The sequence below is a fragment of the Lissotriton helveticus genome, chromosome 8, assembly GCF_964261635.1.
Source record: "Lissotriton helveticus chromosome 8, aLisHel1.1, whole genome shotgun sequence".
Lineage (NCBI taxonomy): Eukaryota > Metazoa > Chordata > Amphibia > Caudata > Salamandridae > Lissotriton > Lissotriton helveticus.
In genome coordinates this window covers 232,796,924-232,816,463 of record NC_136069.1, presented here as the reverse complement: position 1 = coordinate 232,816,463, position 19,540 = coordinate 232,796,924, and the positions used below count along the sequence as shown (strand labels likewise).

General features: G+C 48.4%; 1 protein-coding gene across 2 annotated transcripts in view; it reads left to right on the top strand.

The window, feature by feature from the left end:
• MTMR2 (myotubularin related protein 2) overlaps nt 1–19,540 on the top strand; it is a 530,987-nt gene that overhangs the window by 237,534 nt on the left and 273,913 nt on the right. For both annotated transcript variants that reach the window (XM_078656989.1, XM_078656988.1), the window contains exons 5-6: nt 13,372–13,473; nt 18,373–18,456. In XM_078656989.1, the coding sequence (XP_078513115.1) occupies nt 13,372–13,473; nt 18,373–18,456 (186 nt within the window). The remainder of the gene's footprint in view (nt 1–13,371; nt 13,474–18,372; nt 18,457–19,540) is intronic.

Genomic DNA, 19,540 nt, shown 5'->3' with positions numbered 1-19,540 from the left:
TAGCACTTTTTTGGGACAGATCCAAAGGCTTATTCCTTGTGTGTCCACCCTTGTGATGGGCGACTTTAATGGAAAAAACTCTTCCTAGGCAGACGAGGGACACTATAGATATGGCATTAAATATTCCCTGTCAGGTCTTGGGGAGTCAGAGAGGGGATTGGTCGGCAGACACTTGGAGGTCCTACTCAATAGCTACAGTATTTCCAAATTAAACTGTAGGTGTCCTGGAGATCAACCAGCTTCACCTATGTTTGACAATGAGAGGGTAAAATCCCTGATCGATTATGTGAATTTCCTCTTAGCATTTTGGTATGGTGTAGCCATGGGTGGAGCTCGCAGAGTTGCAGAAAAACTCTGCCACATTCTGCGGAGCTCGTGACCAGGCAGAGTATTGCTGGGCAACCCCTATTGGAGTGCCCTTGGATGCTGAGAGTAGGTGGGGCCAAGAACCTCTATTGTCGCCACAAGTAAGTCCCGGACAACTGGATTGCTGAGACATTGTCGGACGTTCCTCCCCTTTTTTTTTGCATAGAATTGTGTGGTCAGACAGATTAAAACAGCATGTTGTAAATGATCTGAGGGTGTTACTTACATAGCCTATGGACTAAGACTATGTCTTTCTTGCATCCTGACAACCTTAAGGGTTTTTGGCGCATCTCTAATAGTATACTGGGGCTTGTCACACATATTGAAGCATTGTCAATACCTGAAGAAACCTGGGTTAGTGACATCTCAGGCCTCTATAAAATAAATTAAGGTGCTGGGGTTCCCCCGGTGTGGGGAGGCAAGGCCACAAGTTAAGAAGCCGGTTGAGAGTATCCCACTCGGTACTGTTCTGGAAATCAAACCAGTGATCCAAGGTTTGAAAAACTCCGGGGCACAAAGGTCAGATGGTATTCCCACTGATATCATTAAACTTAATCCTCTCCTCTAGGCACAGACCTTGGCTCCACTGTTTGGTGAAATAATTGGGGGACAAAATCTGCCTGTAACCCAGAAAGGAAGTATAAGGTGTCCCCTGTTTAAAAAGGGCAACAGGGCACAGCCATCTAGTTACGGTATGATTACCCTGCTGGATTTTTTGTAAGGCATCTGTTAGGCCTTTTGGAAGACTCGATGAGTGCAGCTAGAATATTACCCCTGACCCAAAAGGGTTTTCGGAAAGGGTACTCAACCACTGTTGCTGTGTGATTTTAAAGCTACTGTTGGAGGATTTGGCCCTCCTACTGAAACAGCACCTGTGTGCATATTTTATCGATTTGTCAACCACATTTGACACTGTAAATAGATCCATTGGTAAAAGATGGGCAGATAAAAGTGTCCCCGGGACTCTTGAAGCTGAGTGGAACTTGGGGGGATGGGGCCCTGTCCAAAAGGATCAGTACATCCAATGGTTTGAGACGGGTGCATTTTGACCCTGCTCCTGTGCTCAATCTATATAGTGGATGCCTTTGAGGGTTTAAGGCAGGTCAGGGCCTTCCCTCCTATGCTAGGGTGGATGGCTGTTTTATGCAGATAATACAGTGCTATCAGATCTTACACCAGTGGAGCTGCAGCAGCAACTCAACACCTTTTCTCCTTATTGTAAGAGGAATGATTTAGAGATTAATATGGCTAAAACAAAGGTGATGTTTTTTTCTAAAGGTAGGAGGCTCGCCCGAGGTTCAGATGGTGGCTTAGTGGTGTCCAGACACGGGGTACTAAACAGGGAAACTGAGATCAGTCACTCCCAGCAGCTGAACCAGAGCCGTCCATAAGAGAGATACTGCAAGGAATGCGAGATACAAAATCAACACTGGAGTATAAAATAGACATGATCGCTCTCGACATTAACCTCTTGCATACCAATTTGCAAAAGATCTTAGCCATATGGGGGACTTCAGAACCCACCCTGAAGGAGCACACAGGGGCCATCAAGCACTGCAAACTGAAATGCTCCACCTCAGGGAGGATACAACTCACCTACACACGAGTGGATGATGTGGAAAGGAGAACCTGAAGAAATAACTTCTGTCTGATGGGCATTCCGGAGAAACAGGAAGATGGGAACGTCGAACAATATGTCTAGAACCTCAGCAAATTTTGGCTCATTTTCAGGTGGAGAGAACACACCGTGTCCCCGGGGTCCACCCAAACCTGGGGCATGACCTTCAACCAGAAATTGCAAGACTTTCCTATTTAGCGATTGTGATGTAATACTTAAGGCAGCGTGTGTGCAAGGCCTGATCAGTCTTGCAAACCAAGATATCCTGATCTTCCCAGATTGCTCACAAAAAGTGAACACCCAGTACTGATCACTGGACAAGGCGAAAGTGGAACTCAAGGAAAGGAATCTTCAATATATGATGCTATTCCCAGTGAAACTGAAGGTCCTGTCAGAAGGGAAGTCATGATTTTTCACCTCGCTGAGAGAGGTCTGGGTCTGGCTGGAGGGATGGAGACCGGTGACAAAAGGGTGCCATGAGGTAACAAAACAAAGCTCTCGTAGACCGTCAAGCCTGAATATAATGTGCCTGGGACAGTCAAGCATGCCACTAAACGCAGGAGAGACGACTGGGAGCGTGGCAGCCAAGTTGTGACATCGCCCACCCAACATAGTCATGGAGGCACGGTAGCCACAGCGTAGTGCGACATGAACCCCACACATTGCCCTCAAGAGGACTACGGTTCTTATTAGTGTTGTTCGAAGTTAATTAAAAGTTAATGGGACAAGAGTGACAGACACCTAAAGCATTGGGGGAGGGGTCGTTCAGAGCCCAATGCAGGAGGAAGAAGGGAAGTTGGAGAGTAAGTGGGGTTTGCCATGGCATCTAGAAAAGGCAAGGGAGAGAGGCCAACCGCACCTTAGGAGATTCAAGTGGGACAACGGCTTTGGCAGACACAACAGGGATGCACATATGTGGGGTGAACCCCTAAACCGTACAATTGTCTCCTGGGACAGCAACAAGCTTGGCAACAAGGTGAAAAAGGAGAGGGTCAAGAGATTCATAAATAGATATAACCTTAATGTACTTCTTTACAAGAAACACACTTGAAAGGAAATAACTGTGCAATCTTGGGCCTGGGCAGGTACAAAATAGTCGACCATTCGGGGTTTACATCCGACTCTACAGTGGTCGGTATACTGGTGAAGAAATTCCTGCCTCTTGCAATCACCCAACTGTGGACAGACATGTGGATCAGATATGGAAAGACTCAACAAAGGTAATCGGGTGAAAAGGAGAAGATTATACTGGAAATGCCCTTTAGAGACGCTGACTTGCTTGCTGACCTGAAAAACTTACAGAGCCTCAGACAATGGGACCTGATAGAAGTTATCAAGGTAGGAGACCAATGAAATTTGGTGTGGGGTGAGGGGAGCATGCTAACATTTGAGGAACTATGAGAACAGCTCAACCTTTTGTGCTCCCAGAGATTTAGGTACCTTCAGGTAAAACATGCTCTGACAAAATGCACAACACATTCCTTTGCCTAAAGAATCCCTATTGGAATATAGGATCCCGACGTTGCCCCTGCATAGGCATGCAGTTTCCAGGTTTACACAACTCTCACCTAGAATTGCTAACAGCCCTTAGACTCAGTGCAAGACCCAGCGATTATTCAAGATCCAAACTGGGAGGAGGCATGCAGGTATCCTAGAGAGGTAGCAATTTGAGTAGGTTTCAGGCTCATACAACTTGAAATACTGCACAGGGCATACTATAAGTGCACCAGACTACACAAAATGTGTATGAACCACACCAATAGATGCCTTTGTGGCTGCAATCGCAGGGGAACAATGATACATACCTGAGGTAGCTATAACTCGCGCCCACACCATGCACTGCTAATTACCCCACATATTATATCACTTATGAATTCTTCTCTGACATCCTCGATAATCTCACTGCAACATTTGCAATGAAATTATTGATGATGAAACTGGGCATGGCACATATGTACATAACACATAAGAGAGGAAAGCATAAACCTACGATGGATGTGTGAAGGCACCAACACATGCAGCGGTTAAGAGAGGGCCAAGACGCATACCTTTTTTTTAAGTTTTCAAAAACCTTTATTGAGGAAAATCATGGCAGACACAATACACCGTGCAGTGCTGCAGTGCAAATCGACAAAATACAGAGCAGGTCAAGCGTTTAGTAACAGGTTGATAACATCTTGCAGCAAATTTAAAAACCGTGAAAGTTGAAATCACAGCTCCACTACACCGAGGTCCCTCCCCCCCAGGGGGGAACACACACAAAACAACAACATCAATGGGGGTACTAAAAAAGCGGGGGCGCTTATGGCAAGGGAGAGAGCAGTCCCTGACCAGCGCCGGTGGCCGCCGCGGACTCCGGGCCGGCGGGGAGCGCGGGAGAAGCAGCGCCACTGGGATGGGAACGGGAAAGGAGATAAGTAACCAGAGGGCCCCAAATGTCAACAGGTTGAGACCTGGCAGGCATTAAATCCCAGAACTCCGATAGGAGAGTCTGGCACCGAGAGGCATCCTCCAACCAACTCTCGGCTTTGGGGGCAGGCCGACGACCCCAGCACATTGCCACCCTGCGCCTAGCAAGGACCAGCAGCATCGAGATCAGACGTCGAGAAGCATCAGGACAGAATTTAACGAAGCCGAGAAGACACAGGGGTGGATCGGGGTGCACTGCAGCGCCGGTGATGTCAGAAATGGTGGAGCACACCACCCGCCAGAACTCAGAGACCTTAGGGCATAGCCACGCTAAATGGACAAAGTCCGCGGCAGGAGCAGCACAACGCACACATTTGTCCCCAGGAGTTAGCCCGAGCCTGTGGAGCTGCACTGGGGTACGGTACAGCCTGTGCAAATACTTGAAATGGATCAGACGGAGCCGGTAGTTCGGTGACAGCTTTTCCATCTGATTACAGCAATATAGCCAGTCAGCCTGCGAAATGTCAATACCGAGATCCGCACCCCATGCCTCTTGCGCACGATCCGAGGAAACGGGGGCAGACACCAGGGTGAGAGCGTATAGTTTGGTGACTAATTTGTGCGGCGACGAGGACGTATATATGAAATCCAGAGCTGGCATGGTGGGCGGGGGCTTAGGGAATGTGGGGGTGCAGTTTCCGGCAAGTGGCACGCAGCTGGTAGAAAAAAAGCATGTCAAGCGGCCCTGAGGAGTCAGGAAGAGAGTAGAAGGTGTTCTCTGGGTACAGATCCGCCACCGTCCTCAAGCCCAACAGCGTCGCATGACTAGACATGCTGGAAGACTGAAGTGAGGGGAAATCTGGGTGGTTCACTATTGGCATCGAGTTGGCAGAGAGACGAGGGATGCTAGAAAGCCGACACAGGCCAGACCAGGCCCATCACAGCATCTCGACCGTGTCGACCTCCGCTCGAGGGTGCACCGCGGGCGCAAACAAAGCTGTGGACAAAGGCCAGGGAGAAGCTAGATCGGTCTCAACTGTGACGTGAGGCTGATAAGGGGTAGGGTGAATCCAGAAATGCAGAAAGCTGGCCTGGGCACACAAGGCATAGATCCTGAAGTCAGGCACGCCCATCCCCCCGGCAGACATGGGGAGAGTAAGGATGTCATAAGCCACTCTTGGCTGTTTACCCGCCCAAACGAGGGAAATGATTAGGGAACGTAATTTGCGAAAGAAATGAGAAGTGAGAGGGATAGGGATGTTTAAAAACAGATAGAGAAATTTAGGAAGGACCACCATTTTGGCGATGGCGATTCGGCTTGCCAGAGATAGCGGAAGTCGGCTCCACAATGGAATCCTGGATTCCAACCAGTCTACCGCACAACCGAAGTTAGACCTCCACAGTTCATCCAAATCCCTACTCAGCCAGATGCCCAAATAGCACGTGGGGCCTGAAGCCCACACGAACGGAAAGTCAGGTGAGAATGGCACGGTGGCGTTCGTGAAGGGGAATAGGACAGACTTGCTCCAGTTCACCTGGGTGCCCGAAAGCCCGCCAAAGCGTATGATTTCCCAGACCAAGGGGCTGAGGTTCTCCTGAGGATGGCGGATAAATAGGGTGACATCATCCACGTACATTGAGACAAGCACGGAGTGGGACGAGAAACCAATACCCCTGTGAGTGTGGTGCTGGCGAAGCCTGACGGCCAGGGGCTCCATTGCAATGGCAAAAAGCATGGGCGATAGCTGGCAACCCTGGCGTGTGCCACGAGCAATACTAATAGGGTTGGAGACCTGACCATAAATGCGGAGACGTGCCGAGGGATTGGTGTAAAGGAGTTTAACCTTACGCAGACATATTTCACTGAAGCCCATATGTGGCAAGATGTAAAATAAAAAGGGCCACTCCAGCGTATCGAACGCCTTAGTGGCATCCAGCAGCGCAGTCACAGCCGGTAGGTTAGGATTAATTTGATGCAAAACTGAGAAGATTGTACAAAGGTTGTGCAAGGTAGCCCTACCGGGAATGAAACGATCAATTTAGCAAAAATGGTGTTGTCCATGTTTATAAGGGATAGGGGGTGGTAGAAGTCGCGACGGTCGGCAGGCTTGTCGGGTTTGAAAAGCAAGGTTATCATCGCCTCACGCAAGGATGGCGGGAAGAGACCGGTGTCAAAAGAGTCATTGTACATAGCTGCCAGATGTGGTTCTAAGAGATCGGCAAACGTTTTGTAGAAAGAGGCTGGCAGGCCATCCAGGCCAGGGGCCTTGTCTCCAGGTAGACTACGGATGGCAGCCAGTATTTCCTCCCTGGAAAACAGTTCATCAAGGAATTTACAGTGGTAGTCTTCCAGCCAGACCAGCGCAATGGAATCAAAGTATTGATCAAAAATCCTCCCGTGCAGAGGAGCACCGGCAGAATAGAGTTGAGAATAAAAATCGAGAAAGCAGGAGTTTATGTCCTCCGGGGAGGTAGTCCTGTTCGGGCTTCCATCACTTAGGGCTGTTATATAGGAGGCAGCTCGCGGTGGACGAAGAAGGCTGGCAAGAGTACGCCCCAGGCGGTCCCCCTCACCAAAGCGACGCGCCCGACACTCTCTGCCCAGAAAAGACAGTTCACAGCCAGCTTCATCCGAGAAGTCGGTGTGTTTTTGTTGTAGTATCGCCAGCGTCTCAGGACTGGGGTGTGCCGCCTGGGCAGCATCCAGATCCTTAATTTCCACCTTGAGCTTAGCCAGAGTTGTACGAATTAGAGCGGAGGACGCTGGCCTGTTTAGAAATACATTCGCCCGGAATGACGGCCTTAAACCCTTCCCATAAGGTGGAGGCAGAGTCAACGGAACCTGTGTTTACATCAAAATAGTTGGTTATCGCGGTTTGGATGTCCGCATAGAAAGCAGAGTCCCGGAGAGCATTAGGGGGAAGACGCCAAGTGAAGGCCCGTCGCGGGGAATGAGGAGGGCTGAGACAGATCTGGACTGGCGCATGATCGGAGAAGGTGCGAGCTGTTTGCACTGCATCTGTGAGCCAAGACAAAACGTCCGGCGAGGTCAGCCCAAAATCAATACGCGACCAACAGCCCCTCACGCCAGTGAAACAGGTGCCTTCCCGAGCATCGGGGCGGAAGTGGCCAAGCATCATAAAGAGATTTATCGGATAAAATAGACATGAGAGCTTCCGCTGCACGCGGATGGGACATCCGACCGATCCAAAGTTGCCGATAGAGTGACATTAAAATCTCCACCCCAAACTACCGCCGCGGGCCGCAGGTGGAGGTGAGGTGCCAGATGTGATAAAAAAAATCAGAGTCATCGGAGTTGGGGGCCGTACACCGCGGCGATCGTAACGGGCTGAGCCAGTAGTAAACCATGGAGGATCACATATCGGCCCTCCGTATCGAGGAGTACCCGGGCGGTCTGCCAAGGAAGGACCCGCCGCATCAGAATTGAGACTCCCCTGGCATACGACGAGTAGGTGGAGGAGTGGGATTCCCCTCGATAACGGGATCGGAGTCTGGAGACGGATCCGGGCAGCAGGTGCGTCTCCTGTAAGAGACATATATCTACTTTGTGTCGCTATAAGTGTGAGTGAATCAGTCGAGCCTTGTGGTGGTCATTCAGGCCCCGGACATTCCAAGTCCAGCAGACGATGTCAGCCATTAGGGGGCAGTTCAAAGTGCAGCACAACGCAGCGCAGATGGCAAGCTACACAGACAAGCACAGCGCACAAGAGAAACAGGAAAGGCAGAGCGCGGCAGGAAGCAGCACCGGTAGGAGGCAGCGCAGGCAAATTAAAACGGCCCTCGGGGGGGTTTCCACAAACATGGCAGTGCGGGAGAGGCGCGCAAGCATCTAACTGACAGGTAAGGCTCAGAAAGCAGAGCGCACCGGTGGACAGTGATAGCGCCCCACAAACCAAACCACAGGAGGCGCAGCTTATAAGGGGAAGGAGGGACCAGTGGAGCAACATATTGACCAACAATATATGACCAATGAGCGTAAACAGAACAAATCAGAGAGCACAATGCAGTGTAGCAGGCAAGACTTACTACGAATAGCCAAGGCAGGAAGCACAGTACAGTGTCACGGTCGAAACATAGGAAGGCAATACTTAACAACCATACCGTTGCGAACTGAAGCCACCTCCTCAATAGAGGAGCATAGAACCCCAAACCCCCCACCCCCACTCCCACCCCATCCCAACCCAACAATGCCAGACCTAGAAACTCCACCAACCCCGCACCCACTCCAACCCCCCCAATTAGGCTGAGTAATCCACCCGCCCCACCCCAGGGATCCCCAACTGGGAGAGGGGGAAACAATGGAAGGAAAGGGAATCATCCCGTGAGGGCATGGCAGGGCTAGGCATACACCCCTGCAAACAAGCAGGGTGGCCAAGCTGAGGTTATGTCAGGCATCATTCAGAAAGAGGGTAAAAGACACAATTAAGTCTGCACTATTAATCGTTGTCGCTGAGACGACCTGCACCGTAGAAGGGGTGGAGCGAGCATCTTTGCCCAGTTTCTTGGCCAAGGCCAGGGCCTCTCTGGGATCGGGGAAAACAAGTGTTTTTGTACCCTGCCGAACCCTCAATTTCGCCGGATAAGCCAGGGAGTATGAGACCTTGTGCTTCTGTAGAATGCGCTTAGCAGGAAGGAATTCTTTCCAGGAAGCCTGGACGGTAAGGGTGTAGTCCGGGTAAAAGGAGAGTGCGATACCCTTGTGGTTGATGGGGCCCCTGTCACGTGCAGCACGAAGAATGGCGTCACAATCCCTGGAGATGATGGGGCATGGAGGCAGCCTGGGACCGGGACGTGGACCAAGAGAAGCATGTGCACGCTCTACAATGAAAACCGAAGAGAGGACGTCACCGAAGAGTTCCTTAATCAGCTGTTCCACGAAATCCTCCATCCTCGAAATGTTGGTGGACTCCGAGAGACCCGTGATGCAGAGGTTGCTTCGGCTGGAGCGGGCCTCCAAATCCTCATTCTTTTCCCGGATAATCGCCAAGATCTTGTCCATCTGGAGTAGTTTCTGCCGGTCTTGGGTGGCAGCATCCTCGGCGTCCGACACTCCGGATTCGACATGAAGTATCGGGTTATCATGGGAGTCGACACTGGCCTTCACTGTGTCCAGACGGGCTGAGAGTTGGTCCAGCTGGGTCACTATACCCGTTACTGTTGACTTGACGTACAGCATGATTGCCTTGAGGTCGTCCTCACGATTAGACGGGGCCTCCATGGTGGCAGCGAGCCGGCGCCCTCAAAGCCCACACCGTCCTGGCGAGAGGATCTTCGGAGCTCAAAGGCTATCTTGGGTTGTTTAGGGCCATTTTTCCCCATGGTGAGAGACCCTGGCAGCAGAAGAAGGGCCCACACAATGCAAAAAACAGTCAATACGGCCAGGGGCACGCAGACCCCCAGTAGCTGGCAGCGGAAGGCAGTGAGAGACAAGTAGGATCCACTCTATGGGGCCACCAGAAAATGGAGGAGAGACACCTAGAAGAATATGATATTTGTGATATTTGTGATATTTGTGAGGTTATTTGTAGAGCGCGACGATCGCTCCGGAGGGAGCATCTTGGCGCTAAGATCCTGAGTGGCAAGTCCTGCGGTTGAAAAAGGGATTAGATGGCCGCTTTAGAGTAGTCATCGGGGAGGTTGAAAATCCAGGTTTTTAAGAGCTTTCTGAAGGGTTTTTCCAGCGTTTGTTGTCTGAGGGTTTTGGGCAGGTTGTTCCATGCTTTCGTGGCCAAAAAGCTTAAGGTTTTGCCACCCTTAGTCTTTAGGTTATATTTGGCCGGGAGGATAAGATTGTCAAGAGACGAGCGTAGGGGACGACTAGGGGTGTAGAGGGGAAAGCGGCTGGAGAGGTATTTCGGGCCGGTTTTGGTGAAGGCACGGAAGGCAGTGATCAGAATTTTAAAGAGGATTCTCTTATGGAGAGGCAGCCAGTGTAGTGAACGGAGGGCGGCGGAGATAGAGGATCTGCGCGGTAGCCTAAGTACTAGTCGTGCGGCGGAGTGAAGCACACTTTGAAGTTTTGATAGTGTGTTCTTTTTTGCCCCTGCAAGAAGGCCGTTGCAGTAATCTAGGCGGGAAATTATAAGCGCTACTGTAACGGTTTTCCTGGCATCGATAGGAAGGAAGTTGAAGAATTTTCTGAGAGATTTGATTATTCCAAAGCATTTACCAGCTACCGTTCTAGCGTGTAGGTCAAAGGAGAGGTCAGAGTCAAAGATAACTCCGAGATTTCTGGCGGATGTAACAGTCTGGGGGGGAATAGCTGAATCGTCTGGTCACCAGAGGGCTGGGTTGAAGGAGACGTTTCTTCCAATTGGAAGGATCTCAGTTTTGTTGGAATTGCATTTTAAATGGTTGCGATCCATCCAGCGGAAGATTTCAGTTAGACAGAGTTTGAGATTGAGCTCTGCGTCGGTGGAATTGTCATCTAGTGGCACGATGAGCTGTGTGTCATCGGCGTACGAGGTGACTGGTATGCCGAAGGAATCGATCAGGGACAAGAGGGGAATGAGATAAATATTAAAAAGAAGGGGACTCAGGATGGACCCCTGCGGTACACCTGATGAGACCAACTTCTCTTTCGAGTGAAAGGGACCTAGGGCGACAGTTTGTGAACGGTCGGTAAGGAAGGACTTAATCCAGGCTAAGACAGTGTCGGTGACGCCAATGTCCCTCAATCTACTGATGATGATACTGATATGAGAAGCACCGAGCAACCGGGATAAGGAGTTGGTGTGGATTAACAGTGACACAACCAGGGCGGGCTCTCACTGAAGCACCTGGAAACTGAGGAAGTCAAGCAGGAGTGACGACCGGCGCCAGACTAGCATAATATAGGCCAACCTCCCATTCCACAAGGCCGCGGTGAGCGAGGTGAATGAAGACACAGCAGAGCAAAAAAGTAAATGCGCCAAAGGAACAAAGGTATCAGCCCAACACACACCCAGCCGCCAGTCCAGGCCACGGCACACAGAGGGCAGCGATCCAAACAGGGCACACCTTATGCCGTAGGAGGCCAGGCCAGGCTAGCAAGGTACGTCCAGGTGCCGGGCGGAGCAACAGGCAGAAATCAGGGACCAAGTGACCCCAAGGAGCTCGCAAGGGCCACAGCGCCAAACAGCAGAGTTACAGAAGATTCCAAAGCTGTGGCTCACATGGGCCAGTCAAGTGGCGGCAAGAAAAAACCAAGCCAGTAGGAAAGCGATGCCGTCAGGCTGTGGTGGAGCCCCCCACAGCAGGTAGCACTCAAGCAAGGGAACAGGCGAGGCCACAGCAGGGCAGAGGCCCGATTGCACCGGTGCAGCCTCCAAGAGGAGATCCAGGCCAGAAGTGGAAGCCAGGCGCGGCACAGAGAAGCAGCGGGCAGTGCACGCGAGGCAGAGCAGGAGAACAGCCGGCGGGGAGTGGGGCGCGCTCACATCACCGAGGCCGGGTGCCCGCGGCGGCCACGAGAAGTGGCCGGAAGGTCGCGGAATAAACAGCGCCTAATCCGCAGCACACCGGGCCGGGCGGAACAGCACGCAAGCCCCGAGCCCCGCCCACAAGGCCACAGAGGCGGTGCCACTCACCCGCCGGAGGCAAACGGAGTCCACGGGTCGATTCTCCGCAGCGTGCGGCACCCAGCAATCACAGGCAGTCCGAGGCAGAGAAGGCCGAACCTCGCGGTCCCAGAGGACATAGGCCCAGCGTCTCCCACCAATGGCACTGCACCGCCGCAGGGCCCAACCGGGAGGCGGCGGCGCGATAAATCAGCGCCTCACTTGCAGGGGATTCAGGATTCAGCGTCGGAGTGCAGCCAGGGTAAGGATGCCGACAGGATATTTACGGATAGTTGAGCGTGGCCGGCAGAGCCCACTCAGAGTGCGGCCATTTTGCAGCCAGCCAAGCCACGCCCCCAACCGCCAAGATGCATACTTAAGGAGAAATGAGACCAGGTTACAATAACGAAGAGCAAGTGGAACAAGGTACACAATAGATGATAGACTGGCGTGAGATATAACCCAGACAATGGTTGGTGTTAAACAACAGCCTAACCCGACAGACAAGCAGTATACTAGAAGAATGGTCGAGTGAGGCAGAAGACGCGTGAGAGACATGGAAGGAGGTTTGTGAGACACAAGTTGACTTGAGTGAGTAGAGTGAGAAACAATACAGATAAGTAAGGATAGTGCGGCACACAGCAAAAGAGAAGCGACCACAGCAGAACATGAATGAGGAATGAAGCTAGGCACATGAGGGCGAAAGAGTGGTTGCGGGACATAATAATGTGCGTTATTATTTGCCCATGAAAATTGATGCCTTTGATTAACTTCATAATGATGAAAGACTAACTCACCCTTCTTTGTCCTATTTGAACACAAGCAGCATAGCAAGTGTCATACATGGAAAAGCTGGAGTTTGGTTAGTGGCCAAGTATAACTCTCAAACAGAACTATCCATTAAAGTATGCAGCTGCCAGTAAAGCTTTGGACAGAAGGCAGATTGTACACCCTTCCATAAATCTACTAAATAAATACTGTTACACCAGTTTCATACAACTAAAGTTTATTTCCAAGCAGTCTAGCTTCTGCAGTAAGCAGTAAAGTGTGTGAATGGGTTGCGAAGTGGAAATGCAGTTATGTGACAATACATCTCTGTCCTTGGGAGCCGTTAAAAGAAGTATGATTCGCTTGCAAATGTATGTTTGTTTTCTTGTGTTTCTTTTCCATGTTATCATTTGACATATAATGCCATAGCTGTACAAATAATTGTGATGTCAGAAGCAATCATACCACATCCAATGTTAACTTACTAAAGGCACAGAATAATTAAACAACCAGGGGAGCTGTCAAGAAGCTGACTTAAACATGATGCATATAATCTTAAATATTAAAAAAAGCTCAGTGCATCTTATGTTTCAAGTTAATAGCACTATTAGCATAATGCAATGTGTTTGTAAATTATTTGTATTTTACTAGGACATTCGAAATCTGCGATTTGCGAATAAGCAAGAGGGACGCACCAGAAGATCGATATTTGATACCCTTACAAAATATGCATTTCCTCTATCCAATAATTTGGTAAGCATTCTACGTGCCCAGTTAAACTTTGATATACTTGCTGTTATGGCTTAATGTTATTGTATTGAGTATAGTGAACCTCTGGATTTAATTATTGTAATAATAAGAATCGCAAATAATTTATATTGAAGCCAATGTACAAATAAAATTAGGAACAATTTTGTGAGTTGCTCACATACACTCATGCAGGTGCAAATTTGCAAATGGTAGTCAACTCGCAAAATAATAGTGAATGTGCTGCCCCTGATTTACATCCATAAATGACCAATAACCGGTTCTCTACAAGAAAATACCCCAATATATGGTCAGTCCACTGAGACACTGTTATAGTGTGCCTGATGACACTCGCAATTCAGAGGCTTTCTTACTTATAAGAATCATGCTGGTTTTCTGAACTGGTGTGGTGAAGAAAGGTTGTAAAATTGCAGACAAGAAAGGCAGTGTTACCCTCAGAGGTTAACATACACACAAGCTTCTGATAGGTTTGTCATTGTGCCCATGTTGCTTTTATATAAATCCTCCATTGAGTTTACGAGGCTGTTTCACAAAGCTGTTCCTGCTACCGTTCATTTCCACCTATTTTCTTTGTTCCAACCATCCTGAATTTCAGTAACCTGAGGTGTGTCGCCAGATGGTGCTTCTAAATGCCATAGCATGTTAATCCTCCCTTATTTTGGAGGGCCGTCAATATTTAATTTCATACAATAGCTCTTTGTCCTTCCTACATAAAGTCGCTCCTCTTCCTCTACAATTCAAGAATGTAATCTTTGGAAAATTCCACTGCAAGACACACAAGGGTCTACGTAAAATGGTTGTGTGGGTTGGTGTGATTCTGCGCAGCCTTCCACCTGATCTTCTATTATTTCAGCTTCTATTGTTTGGTTCCTAGAGGCATCCTCAGTGTAGATTGTCCAGTTGACTGGGTCTTGTGCATCTCCTCCCAGGATCAGGATAGTGCCTGCCTTTGCAGATGTCATACAGCTGTATTGCAAGGCAGGTCACCGTCTGTTCTTTCCGAGGGTCAGAGAAGCATAGCTTCTTTTAAGAGTTCAGCCATAGTCCCCAATCTGTGTAGGAGAACTACAATACAGAAGACATTCGGTTTCTGGTAAAGCTTTTACCCTGGCCTGGTGCTGAGCCCTCTGGATGTCCATTGTGTGTACATGTACTGGCTCAAATGTGCAGTATTTGTTCTCTCACCCACTGTTAGCATCACTATTTACACTCAAAGAGCTAGTTCTCTTCATATTGGCAGGCAATTAGATCTGGTTTGTGTGTATCTTGTATTTTTGTTACCAGTAAGCCCTGCGGCATGTGTCTGGCCTTGCAAAGAGCTGGAGCTCTGTTCTCTGCCTGAGCAGAGCGAGTTACAACAACAGGGAGGGCAAGCAGTGCTTACCTCCAATACAACACATGTGCTAACAGGCACATGTGATGATAGGGCTGGTAAGCACTGGAGTAAAAGTGTGATGTAAGATGTAGAGAAAAAGAGAATAGAAAGAAAGGGGCCGGGAGGATTAAAGCAAAGGGTGTGGAAAGGAGTATGAAAGAAGTAATTGATTGACAGGATCAAGGCATAAGGAAGTCGAGTGAAAAAGGAATGAGAGAAAATGTAAGGAGAATTAAAAAATAGAAAAGAGGCAATAAGGAATGAGAGAGGGAAGGAAGAGGCGGAAGGGAAGAGAGGAAAAAAAGGCGTAAGCCAAAAGGAAGAAAAGAGAATTTGTGGGAGTGAAAGAAGAAGGTGGTGGTGGAGAAAGAGGTAATAGGGAAGGAAAGGAGAAAGAAGGAAGATGAAGGAAAAGCCAAAGAGAGAGATGGACAGATATAGCAGGTGGCACAAGGAACTGACAATGTCCAAAAACAAGAATCAGAGACAGGATCACAATACATTGTGGAGTTATGGTGTTTGTGGATACTGGCCTGAGGATAGTGCTTAAGACTAGGATAGTGCATTGCGTACTGATGCACTGAAATTACTGGCATGATATTAACACTATTTACCAGCGGCGGCTCCTCCGCAATAGCGGAGGGGCGTTGCCGCACTGGCTCAAAACCAGCAGCTGAAAAATAAAATAATATTTTACTATCGGTTTAGTTTTTAGCTGCTGGCTCTGAGCCAGCGCGTGTTGGGAGGGAAGGGGCTGGGCCATGAGAGGCAGAGGAGGAATATTGTGCACTTCTAAGTGTTCATGTCTGTTTGGCCGGCTGTCCTAGGCCAGCCAAACAGACATGTGCACTTGGGTTTCTCTAACCCAGCTGTATTCTACAGCCAGGCTAGAGAAAGGCACTGCTGAGCAGAGCGAAAAAACCAGCCCGCTCAGGCCAATTCCCACGCTGTTCTCATAACATGAGAGTAGTGTCTGGATTGGATAAGGAGTCTATTGCCCCAGGGACTGCTGGGAGCAGCAGAACGATGGAGCACCGAAGTTCTGTTTAATTTTTTTAATTAAACTCCCTCGCTCCCTGTCCGACGCTCCTTCTGCTCTGTCACTCCGTAGTGGCAGTAGCCGTGACTGCTATTAACATACTGAGGCATAAGGAATACTGGCTTATTGTTAGTGCATTACATCCTTGGGCGTTACACATACTGGCCTGGGACACAGAGTACATAATGAGGAACTGAAGATACTGGTATACATTTGTTGCTTTACTTTCTGGGGCATTATAGATACTGGCCTGGGGTTAGTACATTACAGACTGCAACATCATGCATACAGTAGCTTGGCATGGAAACCATGTAGTAGCCTGTCACTTGACACAGTCAGTCACTCATCATCCTGAAGCAGAGGGAGCTATTGTCACAGTCATCAGAGGATTTGTGGGGAAGACTTGTGATGGGATAAAGCAGGGAGAAAGAGGCTACTACCTCGCTGTGTACAAAAAGCCAGATGGCTGCCAAGAGGAGTGAAACTTGCCCAGGCTAGGAGTACCACATTGAGGACTGGACTTGTACCTAGAACAGACATGCGCACTACCTGTAAACAGAGGTGGGATGGCGAGGATCAAGCCGTAGCCCCCAAACCGCAGCAAGACTAGAGAAGCAGCAGTTACCAACAAACTGGGCTCCGTAACTAGAGAAATCAGCATGGAGTTCTCAGACTGGAAGGGACAGAGAACCTGAGGAAGGAAAGTTGCGCTTGTTGGATAATACAGGAGTAAGATTTATAGCACCCTTGCTCACACATCCCTTGGGCACAGAAATATCCAGATAGCGCCAAGGGAGAGTCAGTGGCAGGAATACCAAAAGGCATTTATTATTAAATGTGAAGGGAGAGAGCAAGCTCATTGAAACGACCAGGAACTTCGTGGATCCAAACCACATGAGCCGCCAGTCTGTGAATCTGGCAGCAGCACAGTAAGCTGGGAGACAGCATTCCCCATCTTTCAGTACATGATAGAGTGCCTTGACTACAAAACGCTGAAGCGCTGACTGATAACAAACTCTTGGTAAATCTCTGATGGTGCATGAGGCTGACTTATGGCTAGGTGCAAATTCAAACAGGGGGCATAAAATTGAGAATCGACTCACTAGGGAAGACAATCTAGAATAAAAAAGGTCTAGGGGCTAGAAAACAGAGACTGAAGAGGTCTATCTCGATCTCCTCCACATCTTTTCACAAGGCATCAGTTTAAGAACAACTTGGTGTCAAACTGGATGCTCTGTTCTCCAGTATTAGATCTTTCATAGATTCACATGCTTGAATCATCCCCGTCGTCGTAATGGGACTCCCACTATGACGGGGTGATTCAAGCGTGTGAATCTATGAAAGATACAAATACTAGAGAACCGTAGTTACAGGTAATTAACTTATTTTCTTAGAAGCCATAACTTCCACTGAGATGCCTTGGAACATAAAATAGAGAGTGTGGTAATATACCTGGGCCTCCTTCACGATGTCCACAGGACGCATCAGTAAAACATAAAACACTTGTCTCGTTTCTCAGCTAAATTGTGTTCCACTTTTCTTCGCAAAAATTGTCACTTAGAAATGTGAGATATATCTTCCATTGAGCACAGCTTGTTTCCTGACAAAGGAATCTTAATAAGATGCTATGAGCATTTCTAAGCTAACAAATACTGTTCTTGTATTGACTTCTGTCTGTTCTGTCCAACCTTGGCCGATGCCCGGTGGAGCTGTCCTATGCAGCTAATGAGGAGTTTGGCTGTGGTTCTCCCCTCGGCCGTCACCTACCCAGCCAGACACCAGACATTGTTTTCCTTGTCTCCCCGTTGTTTTTTTCCCTCCCCCGTCTCCTCCCTCCGTTTTTCTTTGTCTGCCTCCCCTTCTCCAGCCTGACTTTTCTGTGTCCCCTGAAGTATTTTCCCCTGTGCTGTTTTTTTTTCTTTTCTAATGTTAGGCTATGCTTTTGTATGCATGACGGTGCATGAGCAACCTTGCCGTTGCCCAGTGGAGCTGTCCCATGCAGCTATGGAGGAGTTTGGCTCTGGTTCATTCCTCGGCCGTCACCTACCCAGCAGGACATCGGACATTGTTTTCCTCGTCTTCCCGTTGTGTCTCTCTCCCCCCACACCTCCTCCCTCCACACCTCCTCCCTCCATGATTCTTTGTCTTCCTCCCCTTCTAGCCGGACTTTTCTGTCTCCTGAAGTTTTTTCCCCCTTGCTGTTTTTTTTCTTCCTAATGTTATGCTATGCTTTTGTTACTCATGTAACTATGTTATACTGTTTCCCTTTCTACGTTATGCGATGCTCCAGCAACTGATGAAACTATGTAACAATGTTCTGAAATCAATGTCCTACCTCATGTAAAGCGTTCTGATACCTCCGGGTCTAGCCAGCGCTATATAAAACTTTTCACAAAAACAAAATGTGTGCACTTTTACATTGGATTGTCAAAATTAAACCCTAATACAGTATTCACTGTTTACTCTACAGCCTTTTTTTGCATTTGAATACAGAGAGGTTTTTCAGGACAATGGCTGGAAAGTATATGATCCCATTTTGGAATACAGGAGACAGGTAGGTGTACCTGTTGAACTCTTTTATCTTCTACCATTTAGGCCCTGTTTATGACCTTTATTCTAATTCCTTTTGACTGCAAACTCTCAAGTCTGCAACATTTCCTCCTGTGCAAATTGCTTATGCCCCTGTGCTCCCTTAATTGCATTTATACTCTGTCTTACACACTTTGGAATTCAAATAAAATGTGTAATGCAGTTGACTCATTCAATGTATTGTATCACTTTTTATATAGTGCTTTGCATATGCCTTGGGAGGCCTGAACTCTTTTATCATCTGTCTTTCATGTAAATAGTGACACTTATTTGACGTGTTTTACATTACACCAGATGTAAATAGTTCCACTTTCAAATCAGATTACTTTTGGCCTCATTTATAGTTTTACAGGTGGTACTTTTTCATCATGGTGACAAGACATTGCCACTGCTATCTTGACAGACTAAAATCCAACAGATTTAGAGATAACCACAGGACCAAACATCACAGCGGTTCCTTTCAGTGTTCAAAAAGTTTGATAGATGGCTGCAATCAGTTTTGACAGCTATTCGCCAAACATTTTCAAACCCTTTGTTTTTCAGAAACAAACAAAACGCTAATGACCCCCCCACACCTTTGGAGTTCCCTCCCAGTGAGTGGGGATCATTTTTTTTTCTTACTGTCCCTCGCCATCAGACTTTTCTTGGCAGCAACACATAGAAATACAGAAGAGATTGCACTGTCCACACTAAATGGTGGAGATGATGTAATGTCTTTCTTTTGATTGTCCCTACTCTGTCGGGCTGTCAGAGAAAGTTGTCCTTCAACGGAGTCAATGGGGGCTCTGTCAATGGCAAACTTGAGGTCTGCCTGTCTCTAACTGAGTTGCGCGGACCTAGGGTTTGCCCTGTCCACCAAACTTTAGCTCAGGCCCTCAGTCGTTTTGTTTAGTAATATGTTGATATTGATATGCTATTTATATTTTACCCGACACTCAGGCTTTTTTCTGCTGTAAATTATCCAATGCTTAAGTTGAGCCGGTGGTTCCAAGTTGGACCCACCTGCACTCATTTTTGGGGAACAGGAGTTAGTTTTTATCATCAGACTT